The 21,906-nt window shown below is 47.7% G+C and overlaps 3 protein-coding genes across 5 annotated transcripts; 2 read left to right on the forward strand and 1 right to left on the reverse strand.

Annotated features, from left to right (window-relative positions):
- Positions 1–46: 46 nt before the first annotated feature.
- btbd3a (BTB (POZ) domain containing 3a) lies at positions 47–3,895 on the forward strand. Its single transcript, XM_056586730.1, has 5 exons — positions 47–175; positions 520–767; positions 934–1,024; positions 1,193–1,311; positions 1,563–3,895. Exons 2-5 carry the CDS (start codon positions 601–603, stop codon positions 2,593–2,595), a joined length of 1,410 nt encoding a protein of 469 aa, XP_056442705.1. The 5' UTR covers positions 47–175; positions 520–600; the 3' UTR covers positions 2,596–3,895.
- esf1 (ESF1, nucleolar pre-rRNA processing protein, homolog (S. cerevisiae)) lies at positions 2,688–12,448 on the reverse strand. 2 transcript variants are annotated; one of them, XM_056586711.1, is made up of 14 exons: positions 12,317–12,448; positions 11,347–11,695; positions 10,524–10,783; positions 9,619–9,732; positions 8,592–8,704; positions 8,069–8,221; positions 7,595–7,709; positions 7,257–7,446; positions 6,339–6,527; positions 5,625–5,746; positions 5,350–5,452; positions 5,142–5,218; positions 4,419–4,571; positions 2,688–3,936 (listed from the first exon to the last, which is right to left on the reverse strand). In XM_056586711.1, exons 1-14 carry the CDS (start codon positions 12,359–12,361, stop codon positions 3,619–3,621), a joined length of 2,301 nt encoding a protein of 766 aa, XP_056442686.1. In that variant the 5' UTR covers positions 12,362–12,448; the 3' UTR covers positions 2,688–3,618. The 2 variants fall into 2 exon arrangements, with proteins under 2 accessions (XP_056442686.1, XP_056442687.1); XM_056586712.1 differs by having other exon boundaries at positions 11,347–11,699.
- ndufaf5 (NADH:ubiquinone oxidoreductase complex assembly factor 5) lies at positions 12,448–21,906 on the forward strand. 2 transcript variants are annotated; one of them, XR_008895152.1, is made up of 12 exons: positions 12,448–13,017; positions 13,323–13,363; positions 13,709–13,772; positions 14,124–14,171; positions 15,118–15,221; positions 15,679–15,718; positions 16,311–16,508; positions 17,140–17,200; positions 18,010–18,093; positions 18,798–18,880; positions 18,960–19,449; positions 20,845–21,906. XR_008895152.1 is itself a non-coding variant. In XM_056586749.1 (11 exons), exons 1-11 carry the CDS (start codon positions 12,742–12,744, stop codon positions 19,044–19,046), a joined length of 1,086 nt encoding a protein of 361 aa, XP_056442724.1. In that variant the 5' UTR covers positions 12,450–12,741; the 3' UTR covers positions 19,047–19,938. The 2 variants fall into 2 exon arrangements, 1 of the variants encoding a protein (XP_056442724.1); XM_056586749.1 differs by lacking the exon at positions 20,845–21,906 and having other exon boundaries at positions 12,450–13,017; positions 18,960–19,938.

The following is a 21,906-nucleotide window of genomic DNA, read 5'->3' on the forward strand; positions in this document are numbered from 1 at the left end:
TCTGCGGAGACATGTAGCACTGCCCGCCGCCAGGGGCCGATGTTTGTTTGTTACAAGTAGAAAGGCGAAGAAGAAAACTTATTCTACTCTGCAGTAAACAAATCTTTCCATTCTGAGACCGGAGGTAAAACAAGATTACAACCTCCTGTATAATGAACTCTCTTTCGGATTAAAGGTATTGATATCGGAACTACACTATTCTTTATTTATGGTTTCAATTTCTGAACATGTATAGCTATAAAGCTAAAGTTAAAAACAATTGTCAAAATGTCTTAAACTTAGAGATTCGAATATTTAAAAAAGTATTAACATTTCCACATAAATCATGATTACTTGTAACTTAATGGAATACGTTAACATTTACATTCACAAGTATTTGATCTCAGTGCAAAACTTATTTTACCCCTCGAACAGAAGTTAGAACGTTGCCCGCAAATCAGGAATCAAAAACCTGCACGGGTTTTTTACACCTGGTTTGTGAAAGACTTGACATCGTGATGCACTTGGTTTTTCTTTCAGCTTCCTCGCTGAGCGAACGAAACATCACTTCATCTCCCGGGACCCACTATGCACGGCCCAGTGGACCAGTAGTGGGCCAATATGGCGGCCGAACTCATCCCCTCCAAGAACAAGTTGTCTCCTTCTCCCCCCGCCTCCTCCTCCTCCTCCCCCAACAGAAACCAGCAGCAGAACCGGACTGACCACAGCAGCTCCCCCACGGGACAGGGCCCTCACTGGCAGGGCCTCTACCCCACCATCAGAGAGAGGTGGGGATGACCTGAATCTTAAGACTCACTAGGGGGGCTCACTAGTGTAGTGGTCGTGGTGTTGGACCATCCCCAATGTCTACCTGTATGCATCCTAGGGCAAGAAGCCCTCCCACCGCTACCTTTTTCCTTAATGACCAATCTGTACCCCCACCCCCAACCCCAGGAACTCTGTGATGTTTAACAATGAGGTGATGGCCGACGTCTTCTTCCTGGTCGGGCCCCCGGGGAGCACCCAGCGGGTCCCGGGTCACAAGGTCAGACTGCAGCACCCTGGTCACTTACCCCACCCTGGTCACTTACCCCACCCTGGACACTTACCCCACCCTAGTAGCTACATGCACCATGGTGTGTGTTGTTCTGATCTGTGGAACTATGCTTCCGCTGCCGTGGTTCTGTGTAACTGTGGTTCTTGTGTCCTGCAGTACGTTCTGGCGGTGGGCAGCTCCGTGTTCCACGCCATGTTCTACGGAGAGCTGGCCGAGGACCAGGGAGAGATCCGCATCCCCGACGTCGAGCCGCCGTCCTTCCTGGCCATGTTGAAGTGGGCTCTCCTCCCCTAGACCGGCACCAATACACTCATACCAGTGACCATTACACACCATTACACACCATTGACAAACTCCCAGCAAAACAACTGGCTTCACGCGTCACCTGCCCTCCTGCCTCTCCGTCTCCTCGGTTCCACCGTCTTCTACCGTCACATGTTGCAGGAGCACTGCGAGGGGGTGGGGGGGGGGGAGTGAGGTGTGCGTTGTTGGGTGTAGTTTGTAAGGTGTGCTTTCCCCTCCGCAGGTACATCTACTGCGATGAGATCCAGCTGTGCGCCGACACGGTGCTGGCCACGCTGTACGCCGCCAAGAAGTACATGGTGCCCCACCTGGCGAGGGCCTGCGTGTCCTTCCTGGAGGGCAGCCTGAGCGCCCGCAGCGCCTGCGTGCTGCTGTCCCAGAGCTGCCTGTTCGAGGAGCCCGAGCTCACGCTGCGCTGCTGGGAGGTGATCGACGCGCAGGCCGAGCTGGCCCTCCGCTCCGAGGGCTTCTGCGACATCGACGCCCGCACGCTGGAGAGCATCCTGCGGCGGGAGACGCTCAACGCCAAGGAGCTGACGGTGTTCGAGGCGGCGCTGGGCTGGGCCGAGGCCGAGTGCCAGCGGCGGGACCTGGACCCCAGCGCCGAGAACCGCCGGCTGGTCCTGGGGAAGGCCGTCTACCTGCTGCGCCTTCCCAGCATGCCCCTGGACGACTTCGCCAACGGGCCGGCGCAGTCGGGCCTGCTGACGCTGGGCGAGACCAACGAGCTCTTCCTGTGGTTCACGGCGCTCAACAAGCCCGAGCTGCTGTTCTGCAGCGCGCCTCGCCCGGGCCTCCCCGCCCAGCGCTGCCACCGCTTCCAGTCCTGCGCCTACCGCAGCAACCAGTGGCGCTACCGCGGCCGCTGCGACAGCATCCAGTTCGCCGTGGACAAGCGCGTCTTCGTGGCGGGCTTCGGGCTGTACGGCTCCAGCTGCGGCTCGGCCGAGTACGGCGCCCGGATCGAGCTCAAGCGGCAGGGCGCCACCGTGGGCCACAACGTCGTCAAGTACTTCTCCGACGGCTCCAGCACCACCTTCCCCGTGTGGTTCGAGTACCCGGTGCAGGTGGAGCCGGACGCCTTCTACACGGCCAGCGTGGTCCTGGACGGCAACGAGCTCAGCTACTTCGGCCAGGAGGGCGTGACGGAGGTGCAGAGTGGCAAGGTCACCTTCCAGTTCCAGTGCTCCTCGGACAGTACCAACGGAACCGGGGTCCAGGGGGGGCAGATCCCCGAGCTGGTCTTCTATGCCTGAGGATGGTCTCAACTAGAAGGGGGGGGGGGTGTCTGGGGACCCGAGTGTAAACTCTAAAGCACTGCCTTAATAACACTATTAGCCTTATTCCACACCCGAGTTCTCATGTCCACATTGACGCTTGACTGGACTACATTCCAGAGGTTCCTAAAGGAGGGGCCACATGACAGATGGGGCTTAAACCCATCAAGGTTGCTGCTCATTTTGATATTCAGGATCAAATCCTTTTTTTTTTTTATCAGTTATTATTGTGTTTGAATTTGAACATTTGAAGGGAGTGAAGGAAAGCATAATTCCTCTTAGAGTTGTTGGGGCCATGTTCTCACCACTAGTTCATCAAAACGGTCCTTTACAAACTACAGTTCCTTGATCCGTTTGATCTTAGGTTGGTCGTGCTGATACCCAGTGTGATGCGTTTCCCAGTGGCTGTGTGGGTACTGCGTGGTGATTGGTGCGTGGCTGGGAGGGGTTGGCTGGCTGCAGCGTTGAAAATAAAGGAAATATTTATCTACAGTCGCTCGTTATTCAACACAGCTGTTACAACCACATGTTACATTAAAACCAGAACATTATTCCGATCACTATTTACCTGACATCATTCTAATCCGACCTTAAATGTTTTAATCCACCTGTATGACAGGTGACAAATCGATCCATTTTATACCAAATCAATCGAATCCATCCTTAAATGTTTTAATCCACCCATATGACATTGTAATCCTATTTTAGATCACAAATCGATCCATTTTATGCCAAATCATTCTAATCCATTTTGGCATGACATCGTTCTAATACATTTTTTAGATGACATCATTGTAATCCATCTTTCGATGACATCACGAAGGCCGTAGTGGCCTCGTGTTATTTGGTCCAGGTGAGATGGTCCTCTGATCAGCCGTACCAACCAGTCTGGACCAGAACCTGCTGCTGCCATCTCCTCAAGGACAGAGGAGAGGAAGCGTGTTCTCAAGGACAGAGGAGAGGAGGCGTCTCCCCAAGGACAGAGGAGAGGAGGGGGGGGTCCTACATGAGTCTGGGTTTCTTGCTGGCCTGGAACTGTTGGGTCTTGTTCTTGACGGACTTGACCAGCAGAGAGAGACTTGGGTCCAGACTCTTCTTCTCAGCGCCGCCCCCAGCGCTGCCCGCCACCGCCGCCTCCTGTATCTGCGTGGGCACTTCCTGTTTCCTGCGGCGGTGCGTTTCCTGCTGGGCACGGCGCCGGAGCTTCTCGGCCACGATGGTGTCCGTGCCGCGCGTCTTCCGGAAGTTGGGGTCCGACGGGTCCAGGTTGAACAGGTGGGACGTGAACACCGCCTGGAACCGGGGGTCTGCGACGTCCACCTGCACACACACACACACACACACACACACACACTGAACTGATCTGTTTCTCCTTCTTCTGACAAATGTACTTATTGTAGGTCGCTTTGGATAAAAGCGGAGCTTTTAAATGTAAATCTAAATGTAAAAAATGTAAATCTGACAGATCTGAAAATATCAGCTTTGACTAAATTATATATTTTATACTACAGTTTACTATGGTACATCATATATTGTATATTTTTTATATATATAGTAGTACATTAAAGATTGTTTATTATACATTTTGTATTCATTATAAAGGTATGCTAGTAGTATATTTTAGATTGGATATTATACATGGTGTATTTCATTATACAGTATAGTTTAGATTAGACATTATACATGGTATATTTCCTATCGCAGCATATTTTACATTGGATATTGTGCATGTTTTGTTTCCCATGCAGCAGATCATAGTATATTTAAATGGTTTATCTAATGATATTGATGATCTCGCTGACCTGGAAGTTGTCCTTGGGGAGGTCCTCCTGGCCCTTCTTCTGTAGTTTCTTCTTCTTCTTCTTGCTGAGGTTCTGCAGCTCAACGATCTTCTCAAAGTTGAAATGGTTGTGCTTCTCATCCTCATCATCTCCCATCAGCAGAGACATCTCCGCCTGAGAGACAGACAGGCAGGCAGACAGACAGACAGTGTTTAGTTCAGTTGTTAGAATGCAGCAGAATTATGGTTTGTTCCGTCTGTTTTGAAAATATAAACACGGCTTGTATCCGATTCTGTCGCTCCAGCTTATTTTCCAGAGCGGCTATTAGGTCAATTATGCAACTAAAAGGGCTTTGGCGCTTTCTTCAGTGATTTGCGTTTGAGTGCTAAAACATGAAGTTCCTAATGCCCTCACAATTTAAAGCCAGCATTTTTTCAGCGCTTCCCACAATGTGCTCTCAGTCCATGAGTCCTTTTTTTTTTACTAAATCGATCAAAAAGTTCAGGGTTTTAATATAGCTTGGATCGGCATCGTCTCCAATTACTCATGGACGCCAACTCAACCATCATTGGACCGGCAACGAGGCACGGCCACCAAGAATATTGCACTATTTGAACAGTTCACGCCAGCATTGTGGATTGTACTACAGAGCGTCTTATTTGTGGCATTTTGAAACATACAACCCCGTTTTACTTCTCCTGCGGCTTTTAGAAAACACAGCTTTATTTTATTAAGTTCTGAAACCTTTCTCTTCTCCAGCTCTTCATCCTCCTCTGAACTCTCCTCTTCCGTCTTCTTCGTTGGTTTCTTCTTTACACCTGCTGCAAGGAGGTGAGCCAACCAGACAGGAAGTTAATGCCGGGTCAGCAGGGTTCAACATGGATGCTTACTGGATAACCTTCAGTCCTGCTGAAGGACTCATCAGTCTGATTGGCTGTTGCTGACAAGGTACCTGAAGCGCCCAGCTCCTCAGCGAAGTAGGGGTCGTTAAGGTCCACGTCTGACGGAACGTCATCTTCATCATCTTCATCAGCGAGGTTGGACTCCGCCTCCCCCTGGGGAAAGAGACTCGCTGTTGCACTGTGTGTATAACCACATCAAACACCCAACACAAACACCCCCCGTCTCCTGGTCCTTCTCTATAACCAACCATCATCAAACACACGATACAAACACACCCCAACTCCTGGTTCCTCTCCTATGACCACGCGTCATCAAACGCCCCACCTCTTGGTTCCTCCTCTGCTTCCTCCTCTCCTTCTTCTTCTCCAGGTAGTCCTCCCAGGGGGTCCGCTGCTCCTGGACCTCCATCTTCTTCTTCACCAGCCTCTCCGTGGTCTCCCTCAGACCTGTTGCCATGGAGACACTGTTGCCATGGAGACCCACCTTCTCCCCCGCTCCCGCCCTCATTGACAATAAGGTGGTCTACTAGATGTTCTGGATCAGAGGGTGGTCTACTAGATGTTCAGGACCAGAGGATGGTCTACTAGATGTAGTGCCCCAGAGGGTGGTCTCCTAGATGTTCTGGATCAGAGGGTGGTCTACTAGATTTTCTGGACCAGAGGGTGGTCTACTAGATGTTCTGGACCAGAGGGTGGTCTACTAGATGTTCTGGACCAGAGGGTGGTCTCCTAGATGTTCTGGACCAGAGGGTGGTCTACTAGATGTTCTGGACCAGAGGGTGGTCTACTAGATGTTCTGGACCAGAGGGTGGTCTACTAGATGTAGTTCCCCAGAGTGGGTCTACCAGACGGTGGTCTACTAGATGTAGTGCCCCAGAGGGGGGTCTACCAGAGGGTGGTCTACTAGATGTAGTGCCCCAGAGGGGGGTCTACCAGAGGGTGGTCTACTAGATGTAGTGCCCCAGAGGGGGTCTACCAGACGGTGGTCTACTAGATGAAGTGCCCCAGAGGGGGGTCTACCAGAGGGTGGTCTACCTACCAGGGACCCAGGACACTTCCATCTCCATCTCATTGTCTCCTCTCTGCTGGCTCTCCTTCTGCTGGATGCCCTTCAGCAGCTCTCGGTAGCGGGCGATCTGCTCCTCTCCACTCTTCTTCTTGTTCTTCCGTCTCCTCCTCTTGTCTTCCTCCTCCTCCTCCTCCACTGGAGGCCCCTCCCTCTGCACCCCTGGAACAGGAAGTAGACAAGACATGAGTTATTATTCCCACTAGCAATGAGACAGACTCGAACACGTCCCTATTGGTGGACAGACTCCGACACGCCCCTATTGGTGGACAGACCCCAACACGTCCCTATTGGTGGACAGACCCCACAACGTTCCTATTGGTGGACAGACCCCACAACGTCCCTATTGGTGGACAGACCCCAACCCCAACACGTCCCTAATAAAGTAGATACACCAGGTCATCCTCCACCTTCTTCCTCCTGCTCCTCCTACAACACCTGCTCCGGTCTGATTGGAGGACTGAGTGATTTGGGATTTGGGACAGACCCCACAACGTCCCTATTGGTGGACAGACCCCAACACGTCCCTATTGGTGGGGACTGGACAGACTCTGATACTTCCTTATGTGTGGACAGACTCCAACACTTCCAGACTCCAAACCACGCCCCTAGTAGGTGGCATGAGATGATGAGTGCTGCTTTGGCCTCAGCATTTCATATTTTCATGGTATTATTTTTATACATTGGCCATTGTTCTTCTACCCCTACCTTACAGAGCCAGCTCTCTGCAATCACTTTGTTCGTAGCTCCACAACACCATAAACTACACATATAGTAGGACTAGGAAAACGTAAATAGAACATATAGTAGAACTAGGACAACCTACACCTATAGTTGGACTAGGACACCCTACACCCTAAACCCTAGTGTCATGGTTTGGAAGGTCCCTACCTGCCGGCTTGTCTTCGGCCTTCTCTTCAGGCTCCAATGCTCCAGTCTGCTCCTCCTCCTGCTCCTCCTCCTCCTCGCTGGAGGAGGCCAGGTAGGCGTTGAAGTCCATATCCATGAGGTCAGACTTGTTGAAGTGCCTGTTGAGTGCCTGGATGCGGTCGTGGTCCGTCTCGTCCCAGGTCACCTCCACCTGCAGCAGGAACACCTCCACCTCAAACACCTGGCTACGTCTGTGTGAGTGTGCGTGCGTTGGTGTGAGTGCAAGTGTGAATGCGTGTGTTGGTGTTTGTGCGTGTGTTAGTGAGTGTGTGTGTGTGGGAATGAGTGAGTGAGTGTACCTTGGAGGTAGCGGCAGCAGAGGAGGTGAACATTTTGGGGGTGTAGGTGGTGAGCTCCACCTCTGTGGCCACCTCTTTGGGCTCCTCATCAAACACAACGTCGTCTGGAATGAAACTGGTGCCCACAGGACAGTCAAACTACCATCTATACACAGGACAGTATAACTACCATCTAGACACAGGACAGTCAAACTACCGTCTACACACAGGACAGTATAACTACCGTCTACACACAGGACAGTCAAACTACCGTCTATACACAGGACAGTCAAACTACCGTCTACACACAGGACAGTCAAACTACCGTCTAGACAGAGCACCGTCTACACACTGGTAGATAGTTTCTATAGATTCTGGTCTAGTTTCTATGTTTCTGGTCTAGTTGCTACAGTCTCCGGTCTAGACTCTATAGTTCTGGTCTAGTGTCTATAGTCTCTGGTCTGTTCTCTGGTCCGGTCGCTGTTCTTGACTCACCGCAGGTCCAGGATAGAGCTACTGCTCTCGTACTCAAAGCCGTCACACTCGCTGTAGATTTTTGCGGCCGTCTCTGCAGAGTCACACTCCACCACGGCGAAGAAGTAGCGGAGACGCTTGAACTGGTAGTCACGCAGCTTCTCCCTGTGCACCCTGCAGCAGAACACACCTCGTCACGCACCAGCTGACCCATCGGCCTTCATGTTGAGGACAAAGTATTCCTGTATCACTATTGATGTCAAAGTATTCTTGTTCACTATTGATGTCAAAATATTATTGTTCACCATTGATGTGAAAGTATTCTTCTATCACTACCGTAATGATGTCCAAATATTCTTCTATCACCATTGATTTAATTTGTTCCTCACAGAGCGTAAGAAACCCAGCAGCACAACTGTAGTCATCGCCGTTTGAGGATGAAATTCCTTTTTTATATACGAGCATATAGATAGTACCTACGTATACACAATGTATGTTGCTTAAGTTCTAAGTGAGTTGATTCAATAGCATAAAGGAGTGGTACTTCTCTTCCTCTGAGTCCTTCTCGGGGTCTTCAGGGAGGCTGACCAGCAGCTCCAGAGGTCCCTGACTCTGCTCCATCTGCAGGCGCTCCTTCCCAAACTCTGACGGGTAGATCTGGATATACATTTGATTATATAAGTTAAGATATAGTATACACGTTGTATAGATGATATATATACAGTGTTGCGTAGTAGTGTCATAGTATGTAAATGTAGTGACTAAGTGTGTAATAGTGTGCTAATGTAGTGTAATAGTATGTAAATATAGTGTAATAGTGTGTATATATAGTTTAATAATGTGTTTTATATATATATAATGTTATTCTTTGTAATAGTGTGTATATATGGTGTAATAGTGTGTATATATAGTTTAATAATGTGTATACATATATAATGTTATTCTGTGTAATAGTGTGTATATGGTGTAATAGTGTGTATACAGAGTGTAATAGTGTGTTGACATAGTGTAATAGTGTGTATATAGAGTGTCATTCTGTGTAATAGTGTGTATATAGTGTGTCATTCTGTGTAATAGTGTGTATATAGTGTGTCATTCTGTGTAATAGTGTGTGTATATAGAGTGTAATTCTGTGTAATAGTATGTATATAGAGTGTCATTCTGTGTAATAGTATGTATATAGAGTGTCATTCTGTGTGATAGTGTGTATATAGTGTGTCATTCTGTGTAATAGTGTGTGTATATAGAGTGTCATTCTGTGTGATAGTGTGTATATAGAGTGTCATTCTGTGTGATAGTGTGTATATAGAGTGTCATTCTGTGTGATAGTGTATATATAGAGTGTCATTCTGTGTGATAGTGTGTATATAGAGTGTCATTCTGTGTGATAGGGTGTATATAGAGTGTCATTCTGTGTGATAGTGTGTATATAGTGTCATTCTGTGTGATAGTGTGTATATAGAGTGTCATTCTGTGTGATAGTGTGTATATAGAGTGTCATTCTGTGTGATAGGGTGTATATAGAGTGTCATTCTGTGTGATAGTGTGTATATAGTGTGCAGTAGGTTCACCTTGACTGACAGCACCACCCCTCCTGATGGTTTGAAGGAGTTGAAGAGAGCCAGCAGATCTTTAGCCTTCAGGCGGTCCCAGTCCAGGTTACACACAGCTAACCGGGGCCACACCTACACACACACACACACACACACAAAGCTGTAGCAAAATACACAACCTGACCAGTCCAGGTTACACACAGCTAGCCGGGCCCAAACCAACACACACACACACACACACACACACACACACACACACACACACACACACACACACACACACACACACACACACACACACACACACACACACACACACACACACACACACACACACACACACACACACACTACTGTAGCAAAGTACACAACCTGACCAGTCCAGGTTACACACAGCTAGCCGGGCCCAAACCTACACACACACACACACACACACAATACTGTAGCAAAGTACACAACCTGTCTAATCCAGGTTACAAACCTACACACAGACTCCTTCTCATGGAAATATGAATAGAAACTATAATATACAATTATATACAAATTATATAAACCTTATATAATAACTATTGAAAAGGACTTTGTATACATTCTCCTTGCAGCGAGAGATACATCCCATCCTTTCTCTAATTGAATATAGATCGCATTTGCATTGCCACTTTAGCCACAAGTCGGATACTGAGGCCAAGACAATCTGCTCACTTCTTTGTTGTTTAGATTCCTTTAACTGTGTTGCAGCCTTGACTGCAGACTTGCTGAAATGCCCACTTCACCCATAGTGCATTGACATTTAACTTGGTCTCTCCCGCCATGGCAGACTTCAGCCATGGCCAATCCTCATCTCTCCAGAATGGTCCCTCCCCCTCCCCTTTGTATTCGCCACCCACGATGTGAAAGTTTCCCATCTGGAAATCACCTCTCACCTCTTCCCCACGGGGGGCGTCTTTACACAGGTCACCCCAGTCGTGTTGGATCTCCTCTTCCTCCCGTCGGAGGAGGGACTCCACCTCATCTTCCTCCTCGTCTTCATCAGAGCTGGTCTCAACGTTGCCCACCCCCCTGGCCAGGTCGGGCTCACTGTCATCCTCAGAACCAGAGTCCAAACCAGACTCCTCCTCCGCTGACTCCTCTTCGTCAGCACTGCCTCCTTCCAGCTCAGAGTCGTCCTCCTCACCTTCCTCATCTGGGAAGAGCTTTTGTTTAGTCCCTGAATCACCAACATGCTAACATCTTTTGTTTAGTCCCTGAATCACCAACATGCTGATAGCTTTTGTTTAGTCCCTGAATCACCAATTAATTAGGGCGTTTAGCAGACGCTTTTATCCAAAGCGACTTACATCGGTTAATACACACATTGACACACCGACGGCAGAGTCAACCATGCAACCAGCTCGTCAGGAGCAGTTGGGGTTACGTGTCTTGCTCAGGGACACATCAACACTCAGCTAGGAGGAGCTGGGGATCGAACTAGCAACCATTCCTGAGCTAAGCCGACCCACTCAGTTGGGTCAGACCAACATGCTAACATATTTGTTTGGTCCCTGAATCACCAACATGCTGATAGCTTTTGTTTATTCCCTGAATCCCAAACAGGCTAACAGCTTTTGTTAAGTCCCTGAATCACCAACATGCCCCACTGAGTGAAGCCACACCAGCCAGTACACGGTACACTAGCGGAAATCCACAGTTATAATGTGTTGTCTTCCTATCTGACTTGCCCTCACGAGCCACTGAGTAAGAACCTACCTTCTGCCTCTTTGGTCGGCCCTCCCGTCTTCACCGCCACCTTCTTCTTTCCTTCCTTCTTCCCCGGCTCCTCCACCTCCTCGCCCTCAGACTCAGAGAGGTTGTAGAAGCGCCTGAGGTCCTCCTTGGCGGTGTGGTTGACCGGCCGGCCCCGCTTGTCCACCGTCTGCTTCACCTGGAAGCGCTTGTCCTTGAACATGGCCTGGAAGCGCTTGTCGATCTGGACCTTCTGCTCCCGGTCGGGCATCTCCCAGAACCGCGGGTCCTTCTGCACCCGGCGGAACCGCGCATCCTCGTTGGGCTTATTCGACATGACGACTCTGCTACCTGAGAGACTACAGGTGACTATCTGCCTGGAACAACAGGTAGATATACAGGGAATTAAACCAGGTTGGTAATTATCATAGTAGTTATATCAGCTTGGTGGTTATCATAGTAGTAATATCAGCTTGGTGGTTATCATAGTAGTAATATCAGGTTGGTAGTTATCATAGTAGTTATATCAGGTTGAAAGTTATCATAGTAGTTATATTAGGCTGATAGCAATCCTAGAGTGGTTATATCAGGTTTGTAGTTATCAGTAGTTGAATCAGTTTGGTAGTTATCATAGTAGTTATATCAGGTTGGTATTTATCATACCAGGATGATTGTTGTCGTTATCAGATCAGGCTGGAAGTTTACATAAATGCAGTAACTAAGTGTAGCAGATAGTAAGAGATCAGCCTTTCCGTTTAACGGGGAAAGACACAGCCCTTCTGCTTAAATCTCGGTAATGTTGATCCGGCAGATATACATTGCAGACAGAGCGAAACAACATTACGCTAGTTTAGCATCTAACTGTTAAAAGAGTCTGCAACATTTACATGGAGGGAGTGAAACATAAATCAACACCACATAATACCATATTATTTAAATACATTATATCCATAAATCCTTCAGTCAAGAAAGTAACGTGTCTAAATTTTCATACCAAGTTGTGTTCTTCTGGTGGTTTACACACGTGTTTTCCCGGCATGCATTACTTCATTGACCTTTCTGCCCCGCCCATTTTACTACAGTAAGAGAAATGGGACAAACTGACCCTACAAGGAGAAATATATTTGTATTACTATCTATAAAACAATTGCATGACATACATGTACAGCAATATATGTATAATCGTCCAACTTTGCTGTTTGCAGATTGATAATTGCTAAACATAGTCAATACACAAAAATATCTGCATTCTAAATGCAATCCAGTTCCGGTTAGGCGGAATCCTATATCCAGTCCAGGTTTTCTATAGTTTCCTTAAGGTCAGTCAATGTGGTCGTCAACAGTGTGTCTGTTTTGCAATGTCGGGAAACATTCTTCAATTTGTAGAGTAATTCCCAGCAACAGAACGATAGGTCCAGAATGAATAAGCTCGTCAGTAATTCCCGGACCCGAGTCCTATTGACCTGCAGGACTTGGTTCGCCCATCCACAAAGAGGTGTCCTGACAGCGGCCCCAAACACCCCGAAAAGCCGCCTGGCATCCCTCAACCCTCCGCCTCCACAGCGGACAGAGTCCCGCAGGCACAGGTCCGGAGGGGCAGGTATGAATGTGTTTGACAGAGAGATGAAGAGACGACAGAGGAAGTGGGCAGCGTCGCTACAGGGGAGCCAGCAATTTGACTACCTTAGAGACGAGGTAATGCCTAGATCTCCTCATGGCCAAACATATAACAACACCATGTGCATTCAACGTAGCAACGAATATCAAAAACATAACAATTCTAAAATATAACACAACTTAATTACATTCTGTAATAGTATTATGACTGTTGTATTATGTTCAACTAATGACATTTCGTAGTACGTCTATTGCTTTGATTTAACTTACCGAACTGATAGCCTACAATATAGGAGTAGTTTTATTACATGTAGCAGGTTGAATGAAGCTTGTCGTAGTGCTGAATGAGGAGATGATTTGGGTTGTTGGGGGATGTTCTGCAGGTGGGGAGTCGCGTGGCGGATCGGGTCTATGACATCGCTCGGTAAGTAAAGACACCACAGCACCACACCTGTCCTATATGCTGACCTATCAGAGTTTAAACTAAACGTCTTAACACATTTTTACACAGTAAGTTGTAAGCTGTGTTCACACTGTGGTCAACTTTGCATGGCAGTGGTCCGAAACCCCAGGACCCCTCATTAGTCTCAAGACCCCATTGTGAGCCCAACTTGCATTTGCTCCACACTTGTTTTTACCCCTTCAAACCACATTAGACAAAAATACTAAGGCAATCATTATAATAGTCTGTGTATGTACAGGACCTTTCAAACATGGGAATGTTGTTCGAACTGGGTTCTAAAGGTTCTCAGTTTCTGTCTTTCTCCAGAACCTTCCCGCTGGCTCTGGACTTGGGCTGTGGGAAGAGCCACATCGCCCAACACCTGAGCAAGGTACACCCTCCCAGCATTTTTAAAGGGGACGCATTATACCACCAGGTGTGAGTGTGATTAGCCATTACAAGCCGTTTTGAAAATCTGCCTCTTCTGACATCACAAGTGGGCGTGTCCACCTAGATGTGATGATGGATATATCAGCAACATTTGCTACAGTCCACTGGGTAGGCTGGTAGACTGATCTATCCAGCACACATCTAGGTGGACACGCTCACTCAAAACGGTTTGTTAGAAATAATCACACTCAAACCTGGTGGTATAATATGTTGCCTTTTACTCATTGATCAATCAGTGATTGAATGATATGTGTATCATTGATTGACCTCTGGCCTGGTTCCTGTCTCTCAGGATGTGGTGGAGCGTTTGGTCCTGGCAGACACCTCAGAAGACCGCCTGGTGAGTCTCCAGGTCCACATGGAACATCTTCAATATTTAGCCTTGAAACGCCTGAACATGTACTTCTATTAACATGAGACAAGACAGGTGGGGCCTGCAGCTGATTCAAGTACATTGTCGGCAGTATTTTAGGAAGTGTTGTACATTGAAGTAACAGATAGGCCTTGTCGATTGAAGTCATTTATAGTGCAGTAGGAAGGGGAACAGTCAGGTAGTTGTGGACTGAAGTGATAATGCAGTAGGAAGGTGAACAGTCAGGTAGTTGTAGACTGAAGTAGAGTTTAGATTCTCTGCCCGAGCCCGACCCGGCCCGGCCCGGCCCGACCCGGCCGGTACTTCCCACCACTATCCTCGGGCCGGGTCAGGCCGGGCCTTTGATCGAGCAGTTTGTGTTTTGCTTGTGTTTTTATCATTGCTTTATTGGCCTAATCTGAGGAGAAATCTATGCCATAAACAGAAATATTATAGGCCTTTATTACTCGGGTCTTCTCAATGCCGTGGAACGCTCCGTTCACCTGCATGGGAAGTAGTAGTCATCATGGACATATTAAAGAAGTAGTAGTCCGGTAACTTGTCAACCCCAGCGTCTTTGGTTGCTAAGCGACGTCAACTTCTTTGGCGGACTATTTCTCTGCTGATAACGCTGGTAACGAATAAATTGTAAAAAGACACACCATGTGAAGTTATTTTTTCGTTTTGGCAAGTAGCCATGTAATAAGCGGGATAATGTATAGAACGTTGCCGGTCATTAGGCTGAAGGGGCTTATTTCCTCGATAATGACCGGCGTTCTATATATACATTATCCCTTACATATATATTTACACGGGCTCGGGCCGGGTCGAGCTTGATTTTCTGGGCCCGATCTAAGCTCTAGAGTCTGAAGTGATAAGGCAGTAGGAAGGGGGAACAGATAGGGAGTTGTAGACTGAAGTGTTTTCCCTCCAGAACCAGAGGTCCGCCTGTGAGATCCCGACCCAGTGCGTCCTGGCCGACGAGGAGTACCTGCCCTTCCCAGAAAACACCTTTGACCTGGTGCTCAGCAGCATGAGGTGATGACCTTTATCCTTTGACCTGGCGCCTCAGCAGCATGAGGTGATGACCTTTGACCTAGTGATCAGCAGTATGAGGTGATGACATTTGACCTTTGACCTGGTGATCAGCAGCATGAGGTGATGACCTTTGACCTGGTGATCAGCAGCATGAGGGGATGACCCTAGCCCGGTGCTATCAAAGGTCAACAGGTGAAGGGAGATAAAGATGACGTCAATGGAGAATATTCCCTCTAGTCTACGCCGATAGATGGGTTATATGACTTCCCAGTCGGTCTCCCAGAGCTCCACCGCCCTAACCCTAAGAGGGGGACGTTCCTGCCATGGAGGATAGGATTGTGATAGGAGCCGAACGGAAGCATGCAGAATGTTAGCATAAACAAGACAAACTAAGGTTGAGTTTGATTAAGTTGTTTTAAATCGTGTAATCCACCAGTTTCCGTCTTTCTCCTCTTAGTATGCACTGGATCAACGACCTGCCGGGAGCCTTCAAACAGGTACGCCTCGACATTTAGTCAGCTGCAGCATTAGGTCAGCTCCAACGTTAAGACGTGTCCAACATTTCACAATGGCTGCTGTGCTCATGTTAGAGCAACAGCAGAACTCCCACTTTGTAGTTATCATAGTAGTTAGATCAGGTTAGTAGTTATATTAGTTATATCAGATTGGTAGTTCTGATACTAGTTATATCAGGTTGGAAGTTATAGTAGTTAGATCAGGTTGCTAGTTATCATAGTGGTTATATCAGGTTGGAAGTTCTAGTAGTTAGATCAGGTTGCTAGTTATCATTGTGGTTATATCAGGTTAGAAGTTATAGTAGTTAGATCAGGTTGGTAGTTATAGTAGTTAGATCAGGTTGGTAGTTATCATAGTGGTTATATCAGGTTAGTAGTTATAGTAGTTATATCAGGTTGGAAGTTATCATAGTAGTTATATCAGGTTGGTAGTTATTTCAGGTTTGTAGTTATGATATTAGTTATATCAGTTTGGTAGTTCTGATGCTAGTTATATCAGGTTGGAAGTTATCCTACCAGTCCCACCAGTGGGAGCAGCAGCTGACGCTGCCGGCCGTGCGGTGCTCCCCTCCAGATTCAGTCGGTGCTGAAGCCCGACGGGGTGTTCATCGGCGCGGTGGTGGGCGGGGAGACGCTGTTCGAGCTGCGCTGCTCGCTGCAGCTGGCCGAGACGGAGCGCGAGGGGGGCTTCTCCCCCCACATCTCCCCCTACACCGCCGTCAGCGACCTGGGGAACCTGATGGGCCAGGCCGGCTTCAACATGCTCACCGTGGTGAGGACCCAGCTAGATTCAGCTCGCAGTAGGTAGGACCGGTTAGAACCGGTTAGAACCATGCTAGGACCAGCTAGGACCAGCAGGAACCATTTTGTACCATGTTAGAACCAGCTAGGACCAGTTAGAACCAGTTAGAACCGCAATAAACGTGCTTTGGGAGAGAAAAAAAGAGAGTCAACTTTGTAAATAGTTTTGAGAGGTAAAAATCATGTAAGAACCAGCTTAGACCCATTTGAACTGGTTAAAACCATACAAGAACAGCTGGAACCTATTTGAATTGGTTAAAACCATAAAATAACCAGCTTGGACCCTTTTGAACTGGTTAGAACCAGGTAGGACCTATTTGAACCACGTTGGGACCAGCTAGGAGCAGTTAGAACTGGTTTGAAACATGTTAAAACCAGCAAGGAACAGCTTGGCCAAAGAGCAGGTAGGGGTCAGACAGTACGAAGACCGGTCATGAAGGGGCAGGTAGGGGTCAGACAGTACAAAGACCGGTCATGAAGGGGCAGGTAGGGGTCAGACAGTACAAAGACCGGTCATGAAGGGGCAGGTAGGGGTTAGACAGTTCAGACACAGGTCATTGAGCAGTAGGCCAAGACAGAGGGTGACTCTCTCTCTTCTGCAGGATCTGGATGAGATCCAGGTGGACTACCCCAGTATCTTCGAGGTCATGACAGATCTGCAAGGTCAGACACATCACACAGCATCTCAACATAATGATATAATGTTCATAATTTTTGTCACAATATCACTACAGTTTATTTTCCTAACTAACTGCTGGCTCCAGGTTCCTATTGGCATGGTTTATATGGAAATGTGAATCAGCCCTGATCTTTGTTCAGCCCACCTCCTCTCCCAGTGTATGCGTGTTCTGAAATTGTGGCTGATCCATTGAAGGGTGTTTAGCAGCTTTTTAAAGGAGAAATCCGGTGTAAAATGGATCTGGGATATGTTTAGCATGATAACGAGTTGGAATGTTCGTTTGGGAGCCAGAAAGCGCGTATAGACGCATTCTTAAGTTGGCTGTTTTAGCCGTTTCTACCAAAACGCTATAAACTTGGAACGACGGGGGCATTTGTTATGGTAAATACTAAATCGCTATTTTAAACCACTTAAAAGGCTAGAAGTAGCCCGACACTTCTTTAGTAGTATAATAAGGGTCTTAACATATAAAACAAGGCATTGATAACTTTGTAAGTGTACAGATTGTTTATTAAAAAGGACATTTTATACACACAATACCATCAGTAATTCACCCGTCTACGCCATCTTGTTTTTAGGACTCAATAAGTAGATTGGCGAACACAGAGCTTGCGTTGTGTTGTTGACGGATGTCACAATCTCTGTTTTCGTCAATCTACTTATTGAGAAATGAATACACACATTTTGATTCTAACAAATTCTCTCTCTCTCTCTCTCTCTCTCTCTCTCTCTCTCTCTCTCTCTCTCTCTCTCTCTCTCTCTCTCTCTCTCTCTCTCTCTCTCTCTCTCTCAGGGATGGGTGAGAGTAACTGTGCGTGGAACAGGAAGTCCGTCCTCCACAGAGACTCCATGCTGGCGGCGGCGGCCATTTACCAAGGTAAGCACAGAACCACTAGAGTCCTCCTTTGGTCAGCCCCAGACCAGGAGGATCCTACCTGGTCTGGGACCAGTCTAGGGGAGTATCAGAGGCAGTATTATGGGATGGAATCCTGTCGGGTCTGGTCTCACCTGGTGTGAGCAGTGTAGGCCGGGTCCCGGTACAGCAGGGCCCGGTGAACCCCAGTACCGACCCAAGCAGATAACAGAACAACAACCAGACGATTAATGGGGTCTCTTGCTGAGTGTCTGAACATGGGACCCGACGCCCTCGTTCCCTCACCGCTCGGAGAATCCGTCTCCAGCAAGGTTAGGGCTGGTTTGGATGAGGTTATTGGCACAGTTACGCAAGTTAGTGGTATGGTTAGGATAGTGGTAGGGGTAGGTTAATGGTACGGTTATGTAAGTTGTAGGGTAAGGTTAGGGGTTGGTAGTAGGGTTAAGTCAGTGGTAGGGTTAGGTTAGTGGTAGGATTTGTTAGTGGTAGGGATAGCTCAGTGGTGTTTAGGTGAATGATAATCATAGAGATGAGTAAAACACTGCGGTCTATCTTCGGAAGAGGAAGTGACTGATTCCGCGGTAGACGAGTTGCAGAATGTGTGAACTTCCTGTTTGGTGTCTTCTCTCCCTCTGATATGACCCTCCTCACCGACACTGTTTGTAGACTCTAACTTTAAATGTTGATCTGGTTGGACCCGTCCCCAGAGATGTACGGCCACCCAGACGGCGGCGTCCCCGCCACCTTCCACGTCCTCTACATGATTGGCTGGAAGCCTCACGAGTCCCAGGTAAACAGGATGTGACCTCAGGACAGTGTTGTGCGTGGTGTTCGGTCTGCGTTAACAGCGTGTTTCCTTTTGTCTTCAGGCCCGGCCGGCCAAGCGGGGGTCCGCTACGGTGTCGTTCAGCGACCTGACCCAGGTGGGCCGCACCGTCACCAAGGAGACGCCGTAGAGACGCCGGACCCCGGCCACAACATTCTATTCATGTTATAATAATGTACATAGTGTGGGATTCAAAGTGTTGGCCTTTTTAAAGATGAACCCCAATAAACAAGCTTTGAGACAGAAAAATTAGTGTTTTTTAGCATAACATTAACATTACAGAATGATGTATTTATACTATGAATTATGCTTATAATAAATGCGTTTATATTGTGTTTATGTATATTGTGGACATGATGTCGATTACATAATTCTGCTGAAAGCAGAAGAAGCGTGATGCTCAGGGTTAAGGCACGCCCTTGGAGGCTAAGTTCCTCAAACATTGAGGTTGATGTAAGAGAGTGCTGTGTTGCTCACGATGAAGGTCTATGGCTGGATAGCAGTGGCTGGGTGGCTCGTTCAGGCTCAACAAGGTAAAGAAACGCACTACTCTGAAACTTAAAGGGGACATATTATACCACCAGGTGTGATTAGCCTGACAAGCTGTTTCGAAAATCTGCCCCATATGACATCACTAGTGGACGTGTCCACCTAGATCTCCTAGGAAAGATGAGCAACGTTTACCACTGGGTAGACTGATCTATCCACTACTTTTCTTGGATTGTACAATTCCAAGACCTTGTGATCCTATTATTAAAGATCCCATGGCATTTTCCAACATTAATATGAGTAGTAATTATCCCCAGAGTAAACACAGAACATGGGAAAGCAGGATTTAGTTACTACGCAACAAATAGCTGGAATAAACTCCCAGAGGATTTAAGACTTGCCCCAACTCTGAGCACCTTTAAAACAAGACTGAAGACTTTTATGTTTGCTATAGCTTTCTGCTAAATCTTAAATACATTGCACTTTCTAAAAAGCTTTTTTAACTTTGCCTTTATTTTCTATTTTAATACTAAAATGCCTTTTTATCTTTCTATTTTTTGCATATGTTTTTCTTTTACTTACCTATTATTTTATTTTATTGTATGACAATGTTTATATGTGAAGCACTTTGAGTCTGCCTTGTGTATGAAAACTGCTATATAAATAAAGTTGCCTTGCCTTGCCTAATACCCCTAGCCTACCTATGCTCCCCCAGTAGCGAGAAATTTTGTGGGGTGTAAAACGAGCACTAGGCATTCTGCTCCGCCTTTGAAAAGACAAAGCTCAGACGCGCCCTTTTGGAAATTTCCCAGTATGTCGGGTTCACAGAGCGCTTGGACACCAGGTTCTCTCTTCCGACGGAAAGTCCTTTTATTTTGAGTCCAACAAAGTCCAACAAAGCTGCTCAGGGCCGCAACCCCACCCTCCTCCTTGACCCGCCTATCTCCTCCTCATTTGCATTAAAGCTACAGACACCAAAACGGCGTGTTTGGGGAAAGCTCAATGTGCGACTGGCTCGTAGTGGCTGTAATTCTGCACCACAGCTGAATTTCGGGAACGTCTTCAAATACTGTGTTAGGGGCCCACTAATATCTATATCAAAGCATCCATAAAGTAGCATGCCATGGGACCTTTAAAGGAACACACAAGATATCTGTACATTTCCGTCTCCTTGTCATACCCAGATCAGACGAGTTGTTTCATTCCAAATTCATCCTTGTGTGAGTTAGGGTTACCTTTCTCTTAGCTGCTTCAATGGACTTGCAGAGTTAGATGCTGTTCATGTGAGGGGAATTCACTTTTAATACCTTTTCAAAGATTCCCAATGTTTTCAGATTGGTTGCCTATTTAAAACGAGTGCCAGTAACAGTTGAGCATTTGGAATCTAGATACTGGAAATGAAGGAGGTGTGAACCTAGCCGTGTCTCTGGTGTCCACAGGGTCCCCTCTCGAGGTGCACGTGTCTGAAGGGCAGACGGTGGAGCTCAAGTGTCTTCACGTCTCTCCACTCCCGGGCCAGTGGCAAAGACTTAACAAGGGAGGGACCCTGTTCTCCCTGCTGGACCACAACGAGGACGGACACTTCAGCCTGGCCGCGGACAACCGCTCTCTGAGGGTGCAGCGGGCGCGAAAAGAGCACAGCGGCATGTACTACTGCCAGAGTAGGAAAGCAGTGTACCTCACGGTGGATCCGCCCCTTAAGGAGGACCAACCAGGATCCTCTGAGGAAAATGAGGCGGAGGATACGACCACCCCCTTATCGGGATCTGCTGACCACTGGGGGATCCCGGTGGGCGTGGCGGTGGGCCTGGCACTGGGAGTGGCCCTGGGCGCGGCCCTGGTCCTTCTGATTCATAGGAAGCATAGTTTCAGGAAAACACTTCAGAACCACAGGAGCGACCCTACACCCGACCCCGTCGTGACCTCGGACCCGACCTCTGACGGGGTGTACGAAGAGATCCCGGACCAAGGCGACGTCCTGCGACGGGAATCAGGCGGTGGAAACTTTTATCAGCTGGCCTATGCCCCGCCCCACGGTAACCAGCTCTACGCCACTGTTGATAAAACAAGGAGCGCTAGCCCGCAGCGCTAGGAAACTATGCTACCCTCTGCTGCTCTCCTATTGGAGAGAATTCTGACCAATCACATCCCTCCTGTGGGGAAAATTATAATGTTGTAATGTTTCAGATATCTGGTATTTCGTGTGGGTGATTATGAGTGACTTTCATCAATTAATATAATGTTCTGAATAAATGTTCTGTAACCGAAAAAAAAAATACACGACTTGTGGTGACCCGGGTTGCGGCGGTAACCAATTTATATGTTGCTACGGTAACCGACTGATATGTTGCTACGGTAACCAATTAATATGTTGCTACGGTACAAGACAAATATATTTCTGCAGCAACAAACTAATATGTGGCCTGCCTTAACCTGCCATTGGGCCCTGGGGCTGAGAGGTTTCGTAGGCCCCCAGAGAGGGGATCTTACAATAAGGATGT

This window comes from Gadus chalcogrammus, chromosome 3, assembly GCF_026213295.1.
Source record: "Gadus chalcogrammus isolate NIFS_2021 chromosome 3, NIFS_Gcha_1.0, whole genome shotgun sequence".
NCBI classification, from domain to species: Eukaryota; Metazoa; Chordata; class Actinopteri; order Gadiformes; family Gadidae; genus Gadus; species Gadus chalcogrammus.

Excerpts from the sequence above, each read along its gene's own strand:
- btbd3a (XM_056586730.1), top strand. The coding sequence starts at position 601 with ATGGCGGCCGAACTCATCCCCTCCAAGAACAAGTTGTCTCCTTCTCCC. Across the intron at positions 768-933 it reads TACCCCACCATCAGAGAGAG|GAACTCTGTGATGTTTAACA; the intron begins GTGGGGATGACC and ends CCCCAACCCCAG. Across the intron at positions 1,025-1,192 it reads AGCGGGTCCCGGGTCACAAG|TACGTTCTGGCGGTGGGCAG; the intron begins GTCAGACTGCAG and ends TGTGTCCTGCAG.
- esf1 (XM_056586711.1), bottom strand. The coding sequence starts at position 12,361 with ATGCCGGGAAAACACGTGTGTAAACCACCAGAAGAACACAACTTG. Across the intron at positions 10,784-11,346 it reads GCCGACCAAAGAGGCAGAAG|ATGAGGAAGGTGAGGAGGAC; the intron begins GTAGGTTCTTAC and ends AGCTCTTCCCAG. Across the intron at positions 7,710-8,068 it reads AGCTCTATCCTGGACCTGCG|TTTCATTCCAGACGACGTTG; the intron begins GTGAGTCAAGAA and ends TGTGGGCACCAG.
- ndufaf5 (XM_056586749.1), top strand. The coding sequence starts at position 12,742 with ATGAATAAGCTCGTCAGTAATTCCCGGACCCGAGTCCTATTGACCTGC. Across the intron at positions 13,773-14,123 it reads TCGCCCAACACCTGAGCAAG|GATGTGGTGGAGCGTTTGGT; the intron begins GTACACCCTCCC and ends CCTGTCTCTCAG. Across the intron at positions 15,719-16,310 it reads TGCCGGGAGCCTTCAAACAG|ATTCAGTCGGTGCTGAAGCC; the intron begins GTACGCCTCGAC and ends GCTCCCCTCCAG.